This window comes from Loxodonta africana, chromosome 2 (assembly GCF_030014295.1).
Source record: "Loxodonta africana isolate mLoxAfr1 chromosome 2, mLoxAfr1.hap2, whole genome shotgun sequence".
Lineage (NCBI taxonomy): Eukaryota > Metazoa > Chordata > Mammalia > Proboscidea > Elephantidae > Loxodonta > Loxodonta africana.
In genome coordinates this window covers 44,871,184-44,897,635 of record NC_087343.1, presented here as the reverse complement: position 1 = coordinate 44,897,635, position 26,452 = coordinate 44,871,184, and the positions used below count along the sequence as shown (strand labels likewise).

At 38.6% G+C, this 26,452-nt stretch overlaps 1 protein-coding gene across 6 annotated transcripts in view; it reads left to right on the top strand.

The window, feature by feature from the left end:
• Positions 1 to 26,452, top strand: part of FYB1 (FYN binding protein 1) — a 193,421-nt gene that overhangs the window by 114,092 nt on the left and 52,877 nt on the right. For all 6 annotated transcript variants that reach the window (XR_010318408.1, XR_010318406.1, XM_064271472.1 and 3 more), the window contains one exon: positions 10,460 to 10,616. Coding sequence is in view for 4 of the 6 variants with exons in the window: in XM_064271472.1 (XP_064127542.1) it covers positions 10,460 to 10,616 (157 nt within the window). In the remaining 2 variants the exon portion in view is untranslated. The remainder of the gene's footprint in view (positions 1 to 10,459; positions 10,617 to 26,452) is intronic.

The following is a 26,452-nucleotide window of genomic DNA, read 5'->3' as shown; positions in this document are numbered from 1 at the left end:
AAGCAGAAACTACGCAGGCAAGCAAGCAATGGGATGACATATATAAAACCTTGAAAGGAAAAAAGTGCCAACCAAGAATAAAGTATCCTGCAAAACTCTCACTCAAACACAACGGCGAAATTAGGACATTTACAGATAAACAGAAATTAAGGGAATTCGTAAAAACGCAATCAAATTTACAAGAAATATTAAAGGGAGGCCTTTGATTAGACAGCCAACAACATTAGACAACAACCGGAGTCTAGGACACAGAACAGCATCAGCCAGATAGCAACCTAGGTAAGGAACTCTCAGTAATAAAACAAAGCTATAAAGACTTAAAACTTGGAAACAGAGGCATCCATTACTAAATGACGACGACATCAAAACAACAGAAGGCAGAATAAATGGTATAGAACTTTGAAATGAAGAGGAAGTCAAGGTGATATCAAGAAATAAAAGACTGGTTCAAATTTAGGAAGATAAGGGTAAATTTCAAGGTAACCACAAAGAAAGTTAACAAACTTACTCATCAGAATAAAAAAGAAGAAAAACAAAGTCTCAGTAAACACAACCTATAATAATGGGAAAAAAAAAAAAAGAAAATTCACCAACAAAAGGAATTCAGCACAGGAAGGTAAGGGGAACAAAGAAAACATCAGCACCACACACACACAAAGCACAATATGACAGCAAATAAACTCATACCTATTGATAATAACACTGAATGTAAATAGCTTCAATGCACCTGTAAAGAGAAAGAGGGTGGCAGAATGTATAAGAAAGTATGACCCATCAATATGCTGCCTACAAGAGACACACCTTAGACACAAGGACACAAATATATTAAAAATCAAAGGATGAAAAAGAATACATCATGCAGTGTTAGTTTATTAATCTCAGATAAAATAGACTTTAAGGCAAAATCAACCATAAAAGACAAGGAAGGACATTATGTAATAATTAAAGGGACAGTTCACCTTAATAAATGTCTACATACCCAACAACAGGGCTCCAAAATACACAAAACGAACTCTAACTGCACTGAAAAGAGAAATTGACAGTTTCACAATAATAGTAGGAGATTTCAGCACACCACTGTTGGTAAAGGACAGAACATTTAGAAAGAAAGTAACAAAGTTGTCTAATCAAAGGCCTCCCTTTAATATTTCTTGTAAATTTGATTTTGTTTTTTATGAATTCCCTTAATTTCTGTTTATCTGGAAATGTCCTAATTTTACCATTGTGTTTGAGTGAGTTTTGCAGGATATTTTATTCTTGGTTGGGACTTTTTTTCTTTCAAGGTTTTATATATGTCATCCCATTGCCTTCTTGCCTGCACAGTTTCTGCTAAGTAATCAGAATATAGTCTTATTATTTCCCCTTTCTAAGTGACTTTTTGTTTAAAATCAATCAACTCGACTCATAGACATATATAGAATACTCCATTCAGCAGCAGCAAAGTATACATTCTTTTCCAACTCACATGGAGCATTCTCCAGAATAGACCACGTTTTAGTCCACAAAGCAACCCTTAGATAAAATCCCAAAAAAAAAGACATCATTATAATACAAAGCATTCTCTCTGATCAAAATGTCGTAAAAGTAAAAATCATTAACAAGAAGAGCAAGGGAAAAAAAATCAAATACATGAAAACTGAATAACACCTTCCTTAAAAACAACTAGGTAATAGAAGAAATAAAAAATGAAACAAAAAATTAACAGAATTAAATGAGAATGGAAATACATCATACCAAAACATATGGGACACAGCAAAGGTAGAGCTCAGAAATCAATTTATAGCAATAAATGCACACATCATAAAAGAACAGGCCAAAATCAAAACATTAGCCCTACAACCTGAAAAAATATAGAACAGCAAAGATAGCCTACAGTCACCAGAAGAAAGGAAATAATAAAGATTAGGGCAGAAGTAAATGAAATAGAGAATAGAAAAAGAATCAACAGACCAAAAATTGGTTCTTTGAAAAGATCGGTAAAACTTACAAACTATTGGCCAAATTGACAAAAGAAAAACAGGATAGGAAGCAAATAACCCACATAAGAAATGAGACTGAGGCCATTATAATAGACCCAACTGAAATAAAAAGGATCATGAGAGAATACTATGAGAAATTGTATTCCAACAAATTTGAGAATGTAAAGGAAATGGACAAATTTCTAGAAACACTACCTACCTAAACTAACACAAACTGAGATAGAAAATCTAAACAGAGCCATAACAGGAGGAGAGATTGAAGAGGTAATAAAAAAATTTTTTTAAACTCCAATAAAAAAAAGCCCTGGCCTGGATAGCTTCACTGGAGAATTCTACTAAACATTCAGAGAAGAGCTCACACCAGTCCTACTCAAACTATTTTAGAGCATAGAAAAGAAAGGAATACTCCTGAATTCATTCTATGAAGACAGCATAACCCTGATACTAACACCAAGTAAAAAAAAAAAAAAGACACCACAAAAAAAGAAAATTACAGACCAATACATCTCATGAAAATAGATGCAAAAATTGTTAGCAAAATTCTAGCCAATAGAATTCAGCATCATATAAAAAAAAAAAGACTACAACCAAGTGGAATTCATACCAGGTATGCAGGTTTTTTTTTTTTTTTTATTGCAGGTTTTTTTTTTTTTTTATGCAAGGATAGTTCAAAATTAGAAAATCAATCAATGTAATCCACCATGTAAATGGAACAAAAGAAAAGAATCACATAAAAATATCATTCAGTGAAGAAAAGACATTTGATAAAGTCCAACACACATTCCTGAGAAATACTCTTGAAAAAATAGGAATAGAAGGGGAATCCCTCAACATAATAAAGGGCATCTTTACAAAACTAACAGAGAGAGGCTGAAAGCATTCCCCCTGAGAAGAGGGAACAAGACAGGGATGCCCTTTTCACCACTCCTATTTAACATTGTGCTCGAAGTTCTTGCTACAGCAATAAGACAAGAGAAAGAATTAGAAAGGAAGAATTTAAATTTCCCCTATCCACAAATGATATGATCTTATACACAGAAAGCCCCAAAGATTACACCAGAAAACTACTGGAAGTAATAGAAAAATTCAGCAGAGTAGCAGGATACAAGATCAAAATACAAAAATTAGTTGAATTCCTATACACCAAGAAAGGGAACTTTGAAAAGGAAATCAGGAAAGCAATACCATTTATAACAACCCCTAAAAAGATAAAATATTTAGGAATAAATCTAACCAGGAATGTAAAAGACCTATACAAAGAAAACTACAAAACACTATTGCAAGAAACCAAGAGACTTACATAAATGGAAAAACGTTCCCCATGTTCATGGATAGGAAGACTCAATATTGTGATAATGTCAATTCTACCCAAAGTGACCCACAGGTACAACGCAATCCTGATCCAAACACCAGCAGCAGTCATTAATGAAATGGAAAACTAATCACCAACTTTATATGGAAAGGAAAGAAACCCCAGATAAGAAATGCATTATTGAAGAAAAAGAACAAAGTAGGAGGCCTCACACTACCTGCTCTCAGAACCTATACAGCTGCAGTAATCAAAACAGCCTGGTACTGTTACAATGACAGACACATTGACCAATGGAACAGAATTGAGAACCTATTGACAGCTGATTTTTCGCAAAGGAACAAAGTCCGTTTAATGGGTTAAAGACAGTCTTTTTAGCAAATAGTGCTGACAAAACTGGATGTCCATCTCTAGAAAAATGAAACAGGACCCATACCTCACACCATGTTCAAAAACTAACTCCAAATGGATCAAAGATCTAAATATAAAACCTAAAATGATAAAGATCATGGAAGAAAAAATAGGGATAGTGTTAGGGGCCTTAATAAAAACCAAAAACCAAACCCACTGCCGTCGAGTCGATTCCGACTCCTAGCAACCCTATAGAACAGAGTAGAACTGCCCCATAGAGTTTCCAAGGAGTACCTGGTGGATTCGAACTGCTTACCTTTTGGTTAGCAGCTGTAGCACTTAACCACTATGCCACCAGAGTTTCCTTAATACACAGCATGAATTCAATACAAACCATAACTAAAAATTCACAAACACCAGAAAATAAACTACATAACTGAGATCTAAAAATTAAACATTTATGCTCATCAAAAGACTTTACCAAAAGAATAAAAAGACAACCTACAGACTGGAAAAAAAATTTTTGCCCATGGGGTCAGTTGGTTTTGGTTTATGACATATTTGACAAGAATCTAATCTCAAAAATCTATAGAATACTTCAACACCTCAATAACAAAAAGGCAAACAATCCAATTAAAAAATGAGCAAAGGATATGAACAGATGGTTCACCAAAAAGGACATTCAGTCAGCTAACAGACACATGAGGAAATGCTCCCAATCATTAGCCTTTGTTGTTGTTGTTGTTGTTGTTAGGTGCTGTCCAGCCAGTTCCAACTCATAGCCACTGTATGTACCAAAGAACAAAACACTGCCCTGTCCTGATCCATGATCACAATCATGCTAATTCTTGAACCCATTGTTGCAGCCACTGTGTCAATCCATCTCATTGAGGGTCTTCCTCTTTTCCACTGACCCTGTACTTTACCAAGCATGATGTTCTTCTCCAGGGACTGATCCCTCCTGAAAACATGTCCAGAGTATATAAGACACAGTGTCGCCATCCTTGCTTCTAAGGAGCATTCTGATTGTACTTCTTCCAAGACAGGTTTTTTCATTCTTTTGGCAGCCCATGGTATATTCAGTATTCTTTTCCAACACCACAATTCAAAGGCTTCAGGTCTTTGATCTTCCTTCTTCATTGTGCAGTCTTCCCATGCATATGATGCAATTGAAAATACAATGGTTGGGTCAGGAGCACCTTAATCTTCAAGGTGACATCTTTGCTTTTCAACACCTTAACACTTTCCAGCAGATTTGCCCAATGCAATATGTCATTTGATTTCTTGACTGCTGCTTCCATGGCTGTTGATTGTGGATCCAAGTAAAATGAAATCCTTGACAACGTCAATCTTTTCTCCGTTTATCATGATGTTGCTCATTGGTCCAGTTGTGAGGATTTTTGTTATCTTTATATTGTGATTTCATCCATACTGAAGGCTGTGGTCTTTGATCTTCATCAGTAAGTGCTTCAAGTCTTCACTTTCAGCAGGCAAGGTTGTGTCATCCGCATAACGCAGGTTGTTAATGAGTCTGCCTCAAATCCTGATGCCCCGTTCTTCTTCGTATAGTCCAGCTTCTCGATTATTTGCTCAGCATACAGATTGATTAGGTATGGTGAAAGGATACAACCCTGATGTACACCTCTCCTGACTTTAAACCAATGCAGTATCCCCTTGTTCTGTCCAAACAACTGCCTCTTGATCTATGTACAGGTTCCTCATGAGCACAATTAAATGTTTTGGAATTCCCATTCTTCACAATATTATCCATAATTTGTTATGATCCACACAGTCAACTGCCTTAGCATAGTCAATAAAACACAAGTAAACATCCTTCTGGTATTCTCTGCTTTCAGCCAGGATCCATCTGACATCAGCAATGATATCCCTGGTTCCACATTCCCTTCCGAATCCGGCCACAATTTCTGGCAGCTCCCTGTTGATATATTGCTGTAGCTGCTTTTGAATGATCTTCAGCAAAATTTGGCTCAGATGTGATATTGATGATATTGTTTGATAATTTCCATATTCGGTTGGATCACTTTTCTTGGAAATAGGCATAAATTTGGATCTCTTCCAGTCAGTTGGCCAGGTAGCTGTCTTCCAAATTTCTTGGCATAGATGAGTAAGCACTTCCAGTGCTACATCTGATGGTTGAAACATCTTAATTGATATTCCATCAATTTCTGGACCTTGTTTTTCACCAATGCCTTCAGTGAAGCTTGGACTTCTTCCTTCTGTACCATCGGTTCCTGATCATATGCTATCTCATGAAATGGTTGAACATTGACCAATTCTTTTTTGGTATAATTACTCTGTGTATTCCTTCCATCTTCTTTTGATGCTTCCTGAGTCGTTTAATATTTTCCCCACAGAATCCTTCACTGTTGCAACTTGAGGCTTCAATTTTTTCTTCACTTCTTTCAGCTTGAAAAATACTATGCATGAGGACCCCTGAGGGAGCAGGAGATCAGTGGGATACAGACCCCAAATTCTCATAAAAAGACCAAACTTAATGGTCTGACTGAGACTGGAGGAATCCCGGCGGCCATGCTCCCCAGACCTTCAGTTGACACAGGACAGGAACCATCCCCGAAGACAACTCATCAGACATGAAAGGGACTGGTCAGCGGGTGGGAGAGAGACGCTGATGAAGAGTGAGCTAATTATATCAGGTGGACACTTGAGATTGTGTTGGCAACTCTTGTCTGGAGGGGGGATGGGAGGATAGAGAGAGAGAGAAGCCGGCAAAATTGTCACGAAAGGAGAGACTGAAAGGGCTGACTCAAGAAGGGGAGAGCAAGTGGGAGTAGGGACTGAGATGTATGTAAACATATTTGTGACAGACTGATTGGATTTGTAAACGTTCACTTGAAGGTTAATAAAAGTTAATAAAAAAAAAACTATGCATGTTCTTCCCTTTTGATTTTCTATCTCCAGCTGTTTGCACATGTCATTATAATACTTTGTCTTCTGGAACCACCCTTTGAAACCTTCTGTTCAGTCCTTTTACTTCATCATTTCTTCCTTTTGCTTTTGCTGCTCAGTGTTTAAGAGCAAGTTTCAGAATCTCTTCTGATATCCATTTTGGTCTTTTCTTTCTTTCCTATCTTTTTAATGACCTCTTACTTTCTTCATGTATGATGTCCTTGATGTCATTCCACAACTCATCTGGTCTTCGATCGTTAGTGTTCAATGCATGAAATCTTTTCTTGAGATTGTCTCTAAATTCAGGTGGGAGATACTCAAGGTTGTATTTTGGCTTTGGTCAACTTGTTCTAATTTTCTTCAGTCAACTTGAACTTGCATATGAGCAATTGATGATCTGTTCCGCAGTTGGCCCCTGGCCTTGTTCTGACTGATGATGTTTAGTTTTTCCATCATCTCTTTCCACAGGTGTAGTCAATTTGATTCCTGTGTGTTCCATCTGGTAAGGTTCATGTGTATAGTTGCCATTTATGTTGGTGAAAAAAGGTATTTGCAATGAAGAAGTCAGTAGCCTTTCAAAATTCTATCACGTGATCCCCAGCATCATTTCTATCACCAAGGCCATGTTTTCCAACTACTGATCCTTCTTCTTTGTTTCCAACTTTTGCATTCCAATCACTAGTAATTATCAACGCATCTTGATTGCATGTTTGATCAATTTCAGACTGCAGAAGCTAATAAAAATCTTCAATTTCTTCCTCTTTGGCCTTAGCAGTTGGTGCATAAGTTTGAATAATAGTCTTATTAACTGGTCTTCCTTGTAGTTATGTGGATATTATCCTATCACTGACAGGATAAATCTTGAAATGCTCTTTTTGACGATGAATGCAATGCCATTCCTCTTCAAGTTGTCATTCCTGGCATAGTAGACCACATGATTGTCCAATTCAAAATGGCCAGTGCCAGTACATATCAGCTCACTAATGCCTAGGCTATTGATGTTTATGCATTGCATTTCATTTTTGACGATTTGCAATTGTCCCAGATTCGTACTTTGTACATTCCACATTCGGATTATCAATGGATGTTTGTAGCTGTTTCTTCTCATTTTGTGTTGTGCCACATCAGCAAATGAAGTTTCAGAAACTCGACTCCATCCACGTCATTAAGGTCGACTATACTTTGAGGAGGCAGCTCTTCCCCGGTCATCTTTTCAGTGCCTTCCAATCTGGGGGGGGCTCATCTTCTGGCACTATAGCACACAGTGTTCCACTGCTATTCATAAGGTTTTCACTGGCTAATTCTTTTTAGAAGTATACTGCCAGGTGCTTCTTCCTAGTCTGTCTTAGTCTGAAGCCTCAGCTGAAATCTATCCACAACCAGTGACCCTGCAGGTATCTGACTACCGGTGGCATAGCTCCCAGCATCACAGTAACATGCAAGCCCCCACGGTATGACAAACTGACAGACACATGGGGACCATAAGAGAAATACAAATCAAAACTACATGAGATACCATCTCACCCCAACATTACTGCCACGAATCAAAAACACAGAAAATAACAAATATTGGAGAGGTTATGGGGAGATTAGAACTTTCATGTACTGCTGATGGGAATGTAAAATCATACAACCACTATGAAAAATGATATGGCGCCTCCTTTAAAAACCAGAAATAAAAATATCGTATGATCCAGCAATCCCACTCCTAGGAATATATCCTAAAGAAGTAAGAGTCGTAACACGAAGAAACATATGCACTTCCATATTCATTGCAGTATTGTTCATGATAGCAAAAAAGATAGAAACAAGAGCCCATCAACAGATAATGGATAAACAGATTATACGCAATGTAATATTACCTAACACTAAAGAACAGTGATGAATCTGCAAAACATCTCACAACATGAATGAATCTGGAGGGCATTATGCTGAGTGAAGTGAGTCAACCATGAAAGGACAAATATTGTACGAGACCACTATTATAAAAACACAATAAAAGGTTTACACACAGAAAAAAGAAAAATCTCTGATAGTTATGAGGGAAGGGAGGAGTAAGGAAGTGAAATCACTAACTATATGGTAGACAAGTGTTAACTTTGGTGAAAGGAAAGACAACACACAATGTAGGGAAGTCAGCACAACTTGACCAAGGCAAAGCCATAGAAGTTTCTATGGGACCATGGTCTCTGGGGACATCTAGGTCAGTTGGTATAACATAATTCATAAAGAAAATGTTCTACATCCTACTTTGGTGCGTAGCATCTGGGGGCTTAAAAGCTTGCATGTGGCCATCTAATATATGTCTATAGGTCCCATCACATTTAGAGCAAAGGAGAATGACAAAGACCAAAGACACAAGGAAAATATCAGTCCAAAGGACTAATCGGCCATGTACACCACAGCCTTCACCTGTCTGAGCCAAGAACTAGATGGTACTTGGCTACCACCACTGACTGCTCTGACAGATCACAACAAAGAGTTCTGGACTGAGTGGAAGGAAAATGTAGAACACGATTCAAACTCACAAAAATAGACCAGACTTACTGATCTGACAGATACTGGAGAAATGCCTAAAACTGTGGCTCTCAGACACCCTGCTAACTCAGGCCTAAAGCCACTTCCAAAGTCTACCTTTCAGCCAAAGATTAAACCACTGCCGTCGAGTCGATTCTGACCCATAGCCACCCTATAGATTAAACAGGCCTATAAAATAAACAATAACACACATGAGGAAGCTGCTTCTTAATTCAATCAAGTATACAAGACCAAATGGGCAATACCTGCCCAAAAGCAAAGATGAGAAGGCAGGAAGGAACAAGAAAACCTGGACAAGTAGACACGGGAAATCCAGGATTTAAAGGGGAAGAATGCTGACCCATCACGGGAATGGTAACCAATGTCACAAAACAATTTGTGTATAAATTTTTTAATAAGAAACTAATTTGCTCCGTAAACTTTCACCTAAAGCACAATGTTTTTAAAAATGTGTCTAATTTTTTGGATGAGAAACTAATTTGCACTGTAAACTTTCATCTGAAACACAAATAATAACTTAAAAAAATCATTCATAGTGAACCCCTACACAACAAGCATAATTCAAAAGTACAATATATGAAATCAGAAAGTGAATGGAGGAAAGACAGAGAGGAAGAGGGTCAAAGTAAAGGGGGAAGATAGTAGAGACAAGCAATTCTATTCACCTTGTAGCCAACAGGACCTGGGAATTTTTTTTTTTTTTAATTGTGGTTTAGATGAAGGTTTACAGAGCAAACTGGCTTCTCATTAAACATTTAGTACACATACTGTTTTGTGACATTGGTTACCAATTTCACAACATATCAACACTCTCGTTCTCAACCTTGGGTTCCCTATTACCAATTTTCCTGTCTCCTCCTGCCTTCTAGTCCCTGCCCCTGGGCTGGTGTGCCCCTTTAGTCTTGTTCTGTTTCATGGGCCTGTCTAATCTTTGGCTGAAGGGTGAACTTCAGGAGTGACTTCATTACTAAGATAAAATTGTGTCTGGGGGCCATAATCTCAGGGTTTCTCCAGGCTCTGTCAAGCCACTAAGGCTGATCTTTTTTTGTGAGTTAGAATTTTGTTCTACATTTTTCTCTGGCTCTGTCTGGGACCCTCTATTGTAATCTTTGTCAGAGCAGTCAGTGGTGGTAGGTGGGCACCATCTAGTTCTGCTGAGCTCAGTCTGATAGAGACTGTGGAATTGTGAGGGCCTGGGAATTTTTTAGGTTCCAGCAATGTCATGCAGGTTTAAACTGGGATATATTTCTAACATTTTATATTCAAGACCCTCATTTCTGTATACCTGGAACAGCTAGTTCTTGTATTTTGAACATTCGTCTTAAGTCATGGTATTCTTTGCTTCGTTTCTTAGGTACCAGCAAAGGCCTAACATCTTACTCAACAAGTTCCCTACCACCACCTCCACCACCCCATCCAGCCAGCCAACCACCATTGCCAGTATCTCATCCAACACAGTCAGCAGTCCCAAGTCTACCTCCCAGAAACATTAAACCTGCCTTTGATCCAAAGTAAGTAAACAATTATCTTTCTGTTTCTTTAGGTGAGTAGATTTTCAAACTGTGTTTGACAGAGTGCTGAGGGCTCCACAGTAAACTCTCTGGGACCCCAAAGGTAGGGCAGATTTCAGAGAGAAGGGCTCCCTGAGCGACAGCTCCTATTCCACTTTTGGTCTAAGCAACTCTTGTTTACCTGTTTGATGTGTTTCCCATTAAAATTTCATTTGAAGAAAACCTCTGTTGCTCTAAAAAAAAGTCCTAAAGCTTTCTTCAAGTCAGCACCGCAACCATCTGCTGTTATCATGACAATCACCCCCACCACTATCACCATTATAATCATCACTACGGCCACCACCACTATATTTTACTGACTGCCTATGATGTGCTAAGCACTTTACAGGATAACCTTATCAAGTGGGTACCATCATCATTATTTTGTGGATGAGGAAATAGAACTTTACAAAAGCCAAGGAACTTCCCCAAGATTACACAACAGTGTACAGTAGAAATTTGAACCAATGTCCATCCGACTCAAAATCAAATGTGTAATCTTAACCACAATGCTGTGTGTTGTTGTTGTGTGTGCTGTTGAGACTATTAGAACTCACAATGACACTATAACCCAATGACACTATATGACAGTAAAACTTCCCTGTAGGGTTTACTAGGCTGTAATCTTTATGGCCCATAGGAACCTTATAGGACAAAGCTGAACTGCCCCGAATCAACTCTATGGTACACAACAATAACAACAGTCTTTATGGGAATAGATTGCCAGAACTTTTCGCTTACTGAGCCGCTGGTGGATTCAAACTGCAGACCTTTCAGTTAGCAACTGAGCACTTAACCACCAGAGTGATACATACATATACATACACACACACACACACGTGTGTGTATGTGTGTATTCTCCTTTAAATAAAAAACATGGGAATTTCTCTCTTCCTTTAGAATTTTTAGCTGGGTGTTAAAAACCTAGGAAACTTAATTCATTCCCACCCCTAGCTTAAATGTGCTCTTAGATGGTACTTTTTAGAATGTTAGAACTGTGCCATCTTCTATGAATTGACTCTTTATTCATAATCTACCAGAGTAGCTGGTTGAGGTAAAAGGAAGAAGGAGACTGAAATAGGATAAAATGTTGTTTTAAAAAGAAAAACTCAGATGATGGCAGAACATAGATTCTTACGGCAGGACTGACAAGGTCTTCTGTTTCTTCTTATAGAAAGTTGACTTATGTGATTGTCCTTTACAACAAATAAATAGTATCCCAACATATTTATCTACAGTTTATTTTTCCTTTACTTCAGTCCCCCTCCCAGATTGATGATCTTTATGATAAAAGTACTTAATGTCCATAATCCATATCATAGAAACTGTTAATACAAATATCTGATAGCTTTCCTTAAATGCTTGATGGTTATTGCTATTGTTAGGTGCCATCAAGTTTCTTTTGACTTATAGCGACCCATGAGACCCACTGGGTTTTCTAGGTTGTAATCTTTATGAGAGCAGATTGCCAGGTCTTTCCAACCGTCAAACTTTTTGTTAGCAGCCAAGCGCTTAGCTGTTGTGCCATCAGGGCTCCTTGCTTGATGATTATGGGGACTGAAAACACATTTGTCACGAGTAGCCACCACTTTGTTTCATTTTCTTATTCTTCCTTTGGGGTTTAAAGGCAGTAACTAGAAGATGTTAGAGCAGCTTAATGGCTATTGTCTTATTTATGTTTTGTGCATTTATGTTTTACCTATACATCCTCCCAGGCATTTGATTTTACAAACTTTTATAAGATTCTAATATTCCATGATGGTCCCTGGGTAGCACAAATGGTTTGCTCTTGGCTATTAAACAAGAGGTTGGTGGTTCGAGCCCACCCAGCAGCCTTGCAGAAGACAGGCCTGGCGATCTGCTTCCATAAAGATTACAGCCAAGAGAAAACACTATGGAGCTCAGTTCTACATGGGGTTGTCATGGGTTGAAATGGACTCAATGGCAATAGGTTTGGGTTTTTTTAATATCCTATGATATCCTGCTATCAAATAAGAGAGTAAGCCATCTGCCTACTAACATACTAAATGTTAGTTTAATTAAAATAATTAGTTAATGTGTTCTTGTAAACACCTGATTTGTGTCAATTATTTTCCTTTCTAATTTTTCCTGCCGTGATAATTTTAACCCATTATATTTTGACTTTAGTACTTTTGAATCTCATAGTATGACCCTGCCTTTGGTAAGACTTCTGTACCCAGTGTGACCCTAGTAAGAAATTTTAATAGATGCCTTGAGCATGACAAGACATATAAGATGGTAACTGGAAGAAGAAATTGTGAAGAAGAGGAGAAATATTTGGTACTCTTCCTACTATTTTGGGGGTCCCCAAGACCACCCAAATATTTAATGATTCTCTAGAAGGACTCACAGGACTCAGAATGTAGTCATACATAAGATTTATTACAGTCACACAGTAAGGATAAACAGCCAGATCCTAAGGGGAAAAGATGCGAGCAGAGTCTAAAGAAATTGATGCGCTAGTTTCCGATGCTGTCTTCCTCCAAGCCTGGAGGATACACATTAAACGTGCTCCTTTCTCCAGCTGTGAAAACACAACAAGTAGGTAGTATTTCTTTCCAGGGAAGCCCATTCCTGACTCAGAAGCCAAGGTTTGTATTGGGGGCTGGTCATATAAGCATCCTCTGCCTAACCCACCTCCATGGAGTCAATTCCGACTCATAGTGACCCCTGCCTAAAAAAAAAAAAAGGCAGCTACCAAAATCCCAGACTTCTACAAGGAAAGCAAGTATTCACCATAAATCACATTGTTTATATAGCCTAAAAAACCAGTTGTCATAGTTAGTTCCAACTTAGGGTGACCCCATGTACTTCAGAGTAGAACTGCACTTCATAGGGTTTTCGGTGGCTGATTAGTTTTAAAGTAGATCAACAGACCTTTCTTTTGAGGAGCCTCTGAGTGAACTTGAACCACCAACCTTTCGGTTAGCAGTCAATGCATTAACCATCTGAGCTACCTGAGGTAGGCACAGCGAACGCTCTTATCAATGAGGCAACTTTTCCTATCAATGTAGGGAATTTTTTCAAAGTCGAGTTGCCAGATACCAGCTAAAAGCCAAGCTTGGAAACAGATTCTTCTAAAGATAGCAGCCTCGTGTTTGCCATGTTAACTCTTTTCTGTAAGCCTACTTGTTATGGATTGAATTGTATCCCCCCAAAATAAGAGTTGGTATCCTGACCCTGTACCTGTGGATATATGTACTTCCATTTGGGAACAGTGCTTTCTTTGTTATGTTAATGGAGCCTTATCAATGTAGAGTGTGTCCTAAACCCAATCACTTCTGAGTTATAAGGAACAGCATAGACAAAGAGACAAGCAAGCACAAAGAGAGGGAAGATAGATGCCATGTGAAGATCGCCAAGGAACTGACTTTCGTCCACAGCCAACAGAGAGAGTCTTCCATTAGAGCAGTGTCCTGAATCTGGATTTATAGCCTCCTGATCTGTGAGAAAATAAATTTCTGTTCTTCAAAGCCACCTAGTGGTATTTCTGTTACAGCAGCACTAAAAACTAAGACACTATTCTTGGAATCGATTATTATGAGGTGGGAAGATAGGTTCAAGGAGGAAGGAAATATCTCAAAGACAGTCCTATCACCTGTACTACTACTTCATACAGATGCTAGCCCATTTCCCAGCTTTGCAGGGAATTTTTACACAGAAGGCAAAGTTGAAAAGGGCCTGCCAAACACCCAGGCGCATATTCTTACTTGTAATATTGTTTTCATCAGAGATTAACAAAATCCACCAATAGTAAAAAACTTTGCCTCATCCCTATTTCCATCTTATTAAGGATCCAGAATTATAAAGTCTGGCTTATCTGAGGATTGCAACTCCACAAAATGCATACACTCAGGAGAAAGATGAAAAAAAATGGGAGTCTTGGATGTCATATTGTCTAGATAATCTACAGATGGAGGGACTAGAGGAAATGAAAGTTATGGGCCAACAATCAGCTTTTTTTTTTTTTTTAATCAACATGAAAACATGGTATATACTGAAAGACTTTCATGCTCCTCCAATTATCAGAGAGCTCAAGTAAATTCCAAAGTGAAGAAATATGTGGGTTAGAAAATTTCCCCCAAATAGGGGAAGCTAGATAAAATGCATGGAGGAAATGAAAGCAAAATGGGTCTGTATATTCAGGCTCAAAACCATATGTGAAAGGGAAACCTATGGGGTGGACTTTAGGTAGAATTATGAAAGACATGGGTGTTTCTTCATACCACTACCCCTCAAAACACACACAGAAATGCTTCCCAGGTACCCCTTCTGTCTACCTAAAAATGTTCTTCATCTCCTCTCCAATCAAAGCCTACTCTCAGGTCAAGATCTAATAGATGTTTTTTATTTTCACATTTATTCAACAAATATTTTGAGCCTCTACTTTGTGCCAGGTATTGTCATAGGAGCTCAAAGAATATCAGTGAACAGAACAAAAATCCAAGCCTCAGAAAACAGGAGATAAGAGACAAAAACAGTAAAAAATAATAGGTAAATAAAATACTCTGTTAGGAAGTGTTAAGTTCTATGAGAGGAAATAGCACCAGGTTAGGTGGGTTCAGTGGTAGAATTCTCACCTTCCATGCAGGAGACCCCAGTTCAAGTTCCAGCCAGTGCACTGCCTGCACAGTCACCACCCATCTGTAGGAGATGCTTGTGTGTTGCTATGATGCCAAACAGGTTTCATTTGAGCTCCCAGACTAAGGTGAACTAGGAAGAAAGACCTGCAATCTACTTCCAAAAATCAGCCAATGAAAATCCTCTGGATCACAGTGATCTGATCCTCAACCAATCATGGGAATGGCACAAGACTCAGCAGCATTTCATTCCATTGTGCCTGGGGTTGCCATGAGTCAGGGGCCAACTTGAAGTCAGGTAATAACAACAACAGGTGATGGGAGTGAGAAGGCGGGGTAGGAAATAGTGTGTTGCAACTTTAAACAGAGAGGCGAGGGTAGTTTCCTTTATAGAAAGTGAAACTTGAGCAAAGACTTGAAAAAGTGAGAGAGTTGGGCATACTGGCAGAAGACTCTTACAGGTAGATAGAACAGCCTAGTATGTCCAAGGACTAGGAAGGAGTGGAATAAGCAAGGAAAGGAGTAGTAGGAGAAGAGCCAGCTCATGTAGGACCTTGTGGGCTGTGACAGAGATTGTAGCTCTTACCTTAAGTGAAATGCAAAACACTGAAGGGGTTTAAATAGAGCAGTGATATTATCTGACTTATGTGTCATAAGGATCACTTTAGCAGCTATGTTGAGTAGAGGCAATAGCTGGGCAAATGTGGAAGCAGGGAAACCGTTTAGGCAATATTGCAGAAATGCAGGCAAGGTATAAAGATGGTTCTAGCCAGGATGGTAGTAATGGAGGTGGTAAGAATATTCAGATTCTGGATGTAATTTGAAGGTAGAGAAAACAGAATTTGGATATGGGATATGAAAGAAAAAATATCAAGGATGGCTCTGAGGTTTTGGGCCTGGGACACTGTAAGGATGATATTTGCAATTTGGGAAAGTTGAAGGTGAGCAAATTTTAGGAAAAATTAGGAGATTATGGCTATATTAAGTTTTGAGGGGTTTCTTAGACAACCAAGTGGAGATGTTGAAGAGTCAATTGGATATGAATCAAGAGTTTGAGAGAAAGTTCTGCACTAAAAATATAAACTTGAGAGTCATAGGCATATATTCCACATTTTAATCCATGAGATTGGTTGAGCTTGCCAAGAAGAGAATAATTGAGCCCTGCGACACACCAGCTCTACTAGGCCCTAGAGAAAAAGAATCAGCGAAGGAATCTAAAGGTAGGCGACCCATGAAGTGGGGGAAAACCAAAAGTGTGGGGTTCTAGAAGCCAAGTACAGAAAGGGGTAACTCCAGAGGATAAACTAGATAACTGGGACCTCCTAAAAAATTACTTATGCTCGTCAAAAGATTTTTCCAAGAAAGTAAAAAGAGAACCTACAGACTGGGAAAAAATCTTTGGCAACAACACATCTGATAAAGGTTTAATCTCTAAAATATACAGAAAACTTCAATAATAAAAAGAAAAGCAACTCAATCACAATTGGGTAAAGGACATGAACAAACACTTCATCAAAGAAGATATTCAGGTGGCCGACAACACAAAAAGATGCTTGCAATCATTAGCAGTTAGAGAGATCCAAATCAAAACCATGATGAGATACCATCTCACCCCTGTAAGAATGGTACTGATCATAAATTGAAAAAACAATAAATGTTGTGGAGAGATTGGAACTCTCAAAATGAAAAATGGCACAACCACTAGAGAAAACGATATGGTGCCTCCTTAAAAAAGCAGAAATAGAAATACTGTATTGTGGTGTGATTACTTTTCTGTGTGGCTTTCTAGCCATGATCTTGTGACTTCCACCCAGGTGATAGGGTGGGCCTGTGCAAATAAGATAATTATAGCCCACTGAGGGAATTGGTCAATTTTACCTTAAAAAAAGAGCCGATACCAGAGCAGAGAAGAGAGCCTACCATCACCAAAGAAGGAGATACCCACAGGAGATGGTGCGGCGGGCTTCTCGGCCCATGGAGTGAGAAAACCAGGGGCCTTTGGGCAGAGTTATATGGTTCAGGAGTACTGTAAGACATTGCAGCAAATTAGGGAACCCAAAAACAGGAGGGAGAGTACCGAAGGGAGAGGGAGTAGTCGATGTTAGAGATGATGGAGTGGTACAGTAGCTTGAAAAAATCAGACATTTGAGATATCTTTAACCTCCGCCTCATAGGAACCAGCTTTGTGCTGATCCTTTTAAAAGAAATTATTCTTTTATATATTTTCCAACAATCCCACTCCTAGGAATATATCCTAGAGAAATAAGAGCCATCACAGGAATAGATATATGCACACCTATGTTCATTGCAGCATTATTCACAGTAACAAAAAAGATGAAAGCAACCTAAGTGCTCATCAACAGATGAACGGATTAACAAATCATGGTGCATACACACAATGGAATACTATGCAATGGTAAAGAACAATGTTGAATCCGTGAAACATCTCACAACATGGATGAACCTGGAGGGCATTATGCTGAGTCAGGTAAGTCAATCACAAAAGGACAAATGTAGTATGAGACCATTATTATAAAAACTCAAGAAAAGGTTTCCACAGAGAAACAATCTTTGATAGTTATGAGGGAAGGAAGAGGTAGGGATGGGAAATCACTAACTAGATAGCAGACAAGTATTAACTTTGGTGAAGGGAAAGACAATACACAGTTTAGCGGAGGCCACTACAACTACAGGAACACAAAGAAAAAAAAAAAGGAGGCAACCACAGTAAATACTAGTGCATCACATAAACCACGGCCTCCACCAGGGTGAGCCCAGAAGAACTAGATGGTGCCCGGCTACCACCACCAACTGCTCTGAATGGGATCACAATAGAGGGTCCTGGACAGAGCAGGAGAAAAATATAGATCAAAATTCAAATGCACAAAAATGACCAGACTTACTGGTCTGATAGAGACTAGAGGGACCCCTAAGACTGTGGCCCCCAGAAAACCTTCTAACTCAGAACTGTAGCCATTTCCGAAGTTCACCTTTCAGCCAAAGATTACACAGGCCTATAAAACAAATAGAGCAATCAAGCATAAAAGATCCAATGGGCAACATATGCCCAAAAGGAACAAAAAAGAAGTGGTATCAAGAAGGAGGCAATCCTCAACTGTGTCAGATGCTGCTGAAGGTCAAATAAGTGAGGACCTTGGGGGTTAGTTTGGGTGGAATTTTCATCAAGTTGTTAGGATGAAAGCCTGATTGGAACAGATTTAAAAGAAAATGGAAGGAGAAGAACTGAAGAATGAGTACAGGCAAGTCTTTGAAGGAGAAGCGAGAAGCAAAGACATGGGGCAGTTAACTGGTGGGAGAAATGGAGTCAATAGAATGTTTTTTTTTAAGATGGAAGAAATAACAGTATATTTGTATGCTGGTAGGGAAGATCCAATGAAGAGGAAAATTGATAATGGTGGAGGAGAGAAGAATTCCTAGAACCAAGCAATAGAACAACTAGGAGCTCGTATTCAGATGAGAGATTGGCTTCCCAAAGGCATATATGACCAGTTCCATAAAGTTGATTCTGACTCATGGCCCCACGTGTGTCAAAGAAGAACTGAGCTCCTTAGGGTTTTCAGTGGCTGATGCTTTGAAAGTAGGTCACCAGGGGCCTTTCTTCCAAGGGGCCTTTGTGTGAACTGGAACTGCAAACCTTTCTGTCAGTAGCCAAGTGATTAACTGTACCACTCAGGACTCCAAATGACTGGTAATGTCTACAGGTCTCCCTAGAGTACAGAGCTTCTGTATTACTCAAGGAAGGAATTTCAGGAGATTACCTACGGCCTGTTCTGCCTACTTATGAGGCTGTCCGCAGAAGGAACTGGAAATTTTATCATTCAGATCAGGAGGCCTTAAGAGTGTAAAAGACTGGAGGCAAAGGGGATGGTGAGAATCAGAAACAATAGCTGTGAAACTAAGGGGCTGAGGCCAAACTTAAGTTGCGTTTTACATTGTACTGTTTCCCCACCTAGTGGTGAGAAATCAGTTATATTTTCTGCTACGTTACTTAAACGTGTGGAGAGGAACCGAAATGGGCCATGAGAGAATGTTTACCACTATTAATGTTCAGATCAACGTCTTAAGTGTAACAGATTTTTTGCTACCGTTTTTAAAAGTTATTTATAATCCCAACAGCCTGAGAAAACAGCACCAATGGTTGAGTATTTTGGTATACAAAACAAATCACATGATTAGTAATAGCAATGAGACAGGAAAAGTGAGGTAATTAGGAATAATAAATGATGGGAAGTGACTAAGGTTAGAAAAAAAAGTTCTTATTCTGAGCTCATTCATAGTTTAAGATTATTTTGGGCTGTAAAATCAGAGGAAAATAAGAATTTACCATCACAATTACCTAGAAATATCTAAAATTTTGTTCCAGGATTTGATACTTGCCATATCAGTAGTCTACAACCAGATAGTCTTACATAACTCCATTTGGAAAGCATTGGCTTATGAAAGTGGTCATTTGAAAATCCCCCACAGGTTAAATGCAGGAAGACGTGCCAAAGAAACACCATGGGATTTCACATCCAGTTAGGAAGAGCGAGTATAAAAGTTTTATGTGTCACTTGCCTTTCCTCTTCCTTCTTCAAAACAAACAAAAAACCAGCTAAAACCATGTCTAGCCAATTAAGGTATAAAGGTCAACAGCGTTATATCTTTAAAAATCAGGAAAGACAGCTCTAATAACTTTCTAAAAACGACAGTCGTAACATTAACTTCACTTTTCTTATTTAATGCTGCATGGTATAGCAGAAAAACAGAACTGGTGAAAGGCCCCCTTGAATAGACGTATTATAACAACTGATAAGCTTCCTTCTCTTCTCCATGACCCCCTCCCTCTGCTCGGTTTTCCGTGACTTGGTTCGTGACTAGTTCCATTGTTTGTCTCTTAATCTCTCTGTGGGGCTTTTCTCAACGCCTGGAACACTTTTTTTTTTTTTTTTGAGCAATTGGTGACAGTTTGATCTGGGTTTATGCATCGTATTTATACCCATTTCTCCTCCTCAGGGTTTTTTATTCCCCCCCCCCCTTTTTATTCTTCACTATCATCCTTATTCTTATCATTATTTAATATTTATTAAATATCTTAATGCTGTACATAGAGTGCATTCAGACCTATATAAAATAACACCGACTCTTATATAATGTTGGGTCTGTAAACAAATGTGCACATGCAAGCCTTGTCTGCAAGTAATAAATGCTTTGCATAAACACGGAGATGTGCACAGGAACATGCAGGGCAGACGCCCTTCATTTTGCAAGTATTTGTTATTCATCCAAGTGTTTCAGGAAGTAAATGGTAAGCCCAGTAGTCTTTTTGATTTTACATTCTTTTGTGCAAATGTTAATGAAAAAAGTTAATTTAGCCTCTTGGTATTGCTATTATTGTTGTTAGCTATCATCATGACCCCATGCAGAACAGAATGAAATGCTACCTGGTCCTGTGCCATCCCCATGATCAGCTGTGGATTGGACCATTTTGATCCATAGGGTTTTCACTGGCTGATTTTCGGAAGTAGATCACCGGGCCTTTCTTCCTAGACTGTCTTAGCCTGGAAGTTCTGCTGAAACCTGTTCAGCAACATTGCAACACACAGCCTCCACTGACAGGTGGTGGCTGTGCATGAGAAGCATTGGCCAGGAATCAAGACCGAGTCTCCTTCATGGAAGGCAAGAATCCTACCACTGAGCCACCAATGCCCCCTGGTATTATTAGGGCATTGTTAATTTATCAAAAGAAATTGAAGGCCTACTATATGATGGAAGTTAGTCCGATAGCTTTCTAAAAATGGCAGCAATAATATTAAATTAACCAACAAAGTGACAATGGCTTTTCTCAAGGGGCTTATAGTCTGGGAGTAGGAAGAGAGACCTGCAAGCAATTACTCTATCATTATAAATTAATTCAGACTAATCACCATAATGGAGTGATGTATGATATTGCAGCCCCTGAATGGGCACAAGGAAGTCGGGGATAACTTCACTGAGAAGAGAGTGTTCAGGAGAGGCTTGAAGAATAAGGAGGGTCACAAGCAGGGGATGACAAGGGAGGATTATTGCAGAGAAGAAAAATGGCAGGGCCTGAGCATGGAGGAATAGGAAACCAAAGGGTGTTGAGGGTGTATACAGCAGTTCAGTATTAATGTGTGAAAAGAAGATGAGGTAAAAAGAGGAACTATGAGAACTAAAGAAGAGGGCTGATTGTAAGAGCCTTATATGCCATGAATAGAGCTATAGACTTTATTCTGTAAACTGTCAGAGTTGAGTATTTTGCTATCTAAGGGAATCACCCAGAAGCAGAAATGACTATTTACATCCCGTAATTAACATTCAATACAAGAAAGTTAAAAATGCAAAAACTAACTTATTTCAGGTGCTTACATTCAGATTGTATAACTTGTTATTCTATGCATACATCCAATAATTTTATTTAAATAAGGATAATCATTTCAGGGAGACCTTTGATTAACAATTCAGAGACTCAAATTGCTCAGACTGAATGCTTCCAAATCAATACTTTTGTTTACACATTTAGTCAATCTAACTCCCTTAATTTTTTTTTAATTGCATGTATAAATTTAATATATTGAATTTTATTTTTAAGTATTGCAAATACCTGACTGGACAAATGTAATGACCCCACCAAGCAAAACTTACCCATAAACTCAAATGACTCTTATAAATCTATTAAATTAAACCACATCCTTTTCTCTTAAACATTTAAATGGTACTGAAATGGGTTTTTCTTAAAATTTTTAAAAATTATGCTTTATGAAAAATTTCAAACCTGTAAAAGGCATGGAGAATAGTATAAGAGCCACCAAGTCCTCTTCATCAGCTTCAACAATTATAAGATCATGGCTAATCCTACTTCATTTATACTTCCACCTACTTCTCTCTTCTCATTATTTTGAAGCTAATACCAAACATCATATAATTTCATTCATAAACATTTCGATGTGTACCCTTTAGAAATAGACTCTGTGTATTAATATAAGGTACCAAGTCAGTGTTCAAATTTCTAATTGTCTCTCAAATTGTGTGTGTCTTTTTCCAAAGTCCACATTTCTTCATTGGGCTTATTGTGTAATTCTCTTTCAAGCTATAGGTTCACTCTCTACCTCTTTATTTTTTGCATTTTGTTTGTTGAAGAAATCAAGTTGTTTGTAGGCAACTGCAGTTGCCGGGAGTTGATTTTGCTGACTGCTTCCTTATAGTACAGCTAACATGTTCCTCTCTCCTCTGTATTTCCTATAAATTGGTGATTGGATGTAGAGGTGACTTGATCAAGTTTAGTTCAATTTTTTTTTTTTTTTTTTAAGACTCCTTCCTAGGGGATGCTATGTCCTTTTATCAGGAGCTCATAATGTCTGATTGACTCTCCTTTTGTGATGTCAGCAGCCACTGACAACATCTAAAGTCCTTACTTTTCCATTAAAATTAAAAAGTCTAAATTTTAAGTTGATGTGACAAGTCTAATCTGAATGTTCTGTAATATAAGAAACCTCTCTAATATTATGAATACTTAAGATATAGAACATATGTATATTATCCCAATGATTATAAAATGTATTTCTCAAATTTTTATACCTCGAGTTTTACTGATACCATCATTTCTGTATTTAAATCTGAATCTTCCAAAGACTAGAACAACCCACTTAGGGGGAACAATTTTCTTGTCATGACCAATTTAATGAGTGGATTAACAGAGCCTTCATACATGCCTAAATATAAAACCGAAGACATGTAAGTTAAACTTTAAAAGTTTCAACAAACCTGGAGGGGTGAGGAGGGAAAGGACTTATTGCTTAGGGGACACTGAGCTTCTGTTACGGGTGATGGAAAAATTTGAAAACAAATAGTGGTGATGGATGTACAACATGATGAACATAATTAATGTCACTGAATTGTACATGTAAAAAAATGTTGAAATAGCAAATATTTTGTTACACGTATAAACTTACCACAATTTATTAAAAAAAAAATTCCATAAGAACATGGGTTTACTAGATTAACCGCTGATTACCACATACAGTTATCATCTCAGGTGGAGACTGAGAACACGTGTATCTGTGACAGTTCTTCCTGAGCCACAAGTGTACCCACTGAGCCCTTTCTATGGTCTTTGTGATAACAAGGCATTCAAGGCTTTTCAAATGGGTTCGTTTTGCAACCAGCATCTCCTGGGGTCAAGTAACATTCTTCCTAATTCTTTAAATGATTAAATGAGTGTTGAACATGAGAGTGACATAATCATTTTCGTGTTAGAAAGATCACTTTGGCAGCTTTGTGAAGAACTGTAAGGATGGGGAAAATGGAGGGTATTTCTGATCACCAGAAGACTAGCAAAATGGCTGTCACAAGTTCACACTAGGAGAGATGATGTGATCCTGTTCTCATGTCTGGGAGGAAAGAGGGAAGAGCTGGAAGGGGAAAGTGGATTATAAGGAGATATTAAATATGGGGAACTGATAAAACTTGGTGACTGATATGAGACTGAAAGAGAGTAAGCATTAAAGGATGACTTGAGGCAGATATGTGAATATCTTACCATTCACCAAGGTAAGAAGCCTTGTAGGGAGAATAGGTTTAGGCTGGAATATAAGAAGGCAACCTCAGCTTATGAGAGGTTGATATGGAACTGGCTGGGGGACAACCAAGTGAAAATATACGAGTCTGAAACCCAGAAGAAAGGACTGGGTTAGAGATTTCAAAATGAAAGTCACTGGCATTAAGATAATAAGTGAACTCAGGGAACACCTGCATCAATTGGCACAACATAGTACATAAAGACAAAGTTCTGCATCCTACTTTGGAGAGTAGTGTTTGGGGTCTTAAAAGCTTGTGAGCAGCCGTCTAAAATACAACTGTCGATCTCACCACCTGGAACAAAATAGAATTAAGAAAACCAAAGACTCAAGGAAGTAATTAGTGCAAAGGACTGCTGGACAACATGAAGCACAGCCTATATGACCCCAAGACCAGAAGAAGTAGATGGTGCCAGGCTACCGCTAGTGACCTGTCTGATTGGGATCATAGCGAGAAGGTCCTGGACAAATAATTGGGAGAAAAGTTGCAGAACAAAAAATCGAATTCACAAGAAGGACCAAAACATACTGGTCTGATACAGACTAGAAGAAGCCCCAACACTATGCCCCTAAGACACACCTCTGAACTGGAACTGAAGCCATTATCAGAGACCACCTTTCAGCCAAACTATAGGCAGGTCCATAAAATAAACACCACCACCCGAGAGGAACATGCTCCTTAGAACAATCTACTGTACGAGATCAAAAGGGCAATATTTGCCCAAAAGCAAAGATAACAAGGCAGGAGGAGGTAGCAATTCAGGCCAAAAGGAAATAAGGAATCTAGGACAGAAATGGCGGGAAGGCAGGCACACTGTGGGGAATGAAACCAATGTCATGGCACACTTTGTATACTATCGAATAGAAAACTAATTTGTTCTGTAAACTTTCTCCTAATGCACAATGAAAAATTTACCCAAAAATAATAATAAAATAAATGTTTTATTGAACTGAATATATACAAAATAATATCATTTCAACAGGTAATCAACATAGAACATTGCTAATGAGATTAAAAAAATAATAAGTGAAGTCGTAGGGGTATATGAGACCACTAAAGGACAGATGTAGAGTAAAAAAAAAAAGAAGAAGAAGAAGAAGAAAGCCAAGATCAGAACACAAAGGAGCACCATCACTTAAAGGATCAGGCAAATGAAAATACATCCACAGAGGAAATTATGAGATAGTGGCCAGAGAGACCGGAAGTGAACCAGAGGAGAGCTCTCAAGGAAACAAAGGAGACTCAAGAAGGGCAAAATGGTCAATACTCTCAAGGGTTACCGAGCAGGCAAGTAAGTTGAAGACTGAGAGGTGTCCAGTGGATTTAGTGATTAAGAGTTCTTGGAATACCTTCAGAGCACAGGTGGAGAGATGCACTTTGGTGGGGAGAAGGTATGAATGTGTAAAACTGCAGATAAGTTTGTGAGTTAAGGAAATATATTTTCTTAAGAGAGTTAAACCTAGTAATCGCAATTTTATCAGAAAAATAAGAAAAAAGTCATCTGCTGAAAGGGGAGAGGAGAGCGATAGCGGTTTTGAATAGCCACTGAGAAGGTAAACATTTTGAATGATGCCGGAGAGAGCTGACTACAAAAAAAATAATATAATGAGATTATAGAATATTATTGAGGGTATGGTTGAGATTGGATACCAAATATTTGTAATGGCCAGAGTCAGAGAAGTTGGCAATTTTCTCCAGCTATGAGAACCTAAGAAAAGGAATAGAAGATATAATTATTGCATAAATCATTAGGGATTTGGGAGACCAGATATTAATAATGCCATTAAGAGCCATAGAGCAAGTGATGGGAATGAAGCACCATGGATTCCAAGCCACAGAGTGATGGAGGTGAAGCCAGGTGGACAACATCTGGAGAAGAGAAAGGAGAAGAGGGATAGAGCCAATTCTCTTTGGTGTGTATACTGCAGAACCAATCAAATGCCTTCAGAATCCCAGAATTGAATTATTGACTTACTGCAGCTTTAACAGAAAGCATAAAACATAATAGATTAATTGTATGAGTGAGCAGTGCTTTACTCAAGCTCCATGATTCAACGACTGCTGGGAGCCAGGCTGCAAGGGCGGCCCCTCTGCACCCACTGCCCCCAACATAAACATCAAAGAATTCCTGAAAAGTCAGGAGGAGCCAGGCTGCAAGGGCGGCCCCTCTGCACCCACTGCCCCCAGCATAAACATCGAAGAATTCCTGAAAAGTCAGGAATATCTCTGTCATCTGTGTTATGTTTCTGTTTCATTTTCAGCCTGTGTATAGCAGAATGTATAATCATAAAATTCCATTATAAATTTAGGGACCTTTGGAGGGGGGCGTCCTACTCATAATCCCCTGGTAAAATCCCGGGTAGGGACAGCCCGTGTATTACCTGAGGATCAACATGAAGTTGTCTTAGGAGGAAAAACAAATAGCTCGACTATGGAAAACAAAAACAGGATGGTGGAATCCTGGTATTTACCGAGGCCCTTTTGTGATTAAACCACCACCCACACATGATCCCATAAAAGTGGAAAAACAAAAGGCAGTGAGTTCTCTCAGCCAATTTCTCAGCCAATTACAGGTCAACCTTCTCGTCTACCCCGCTC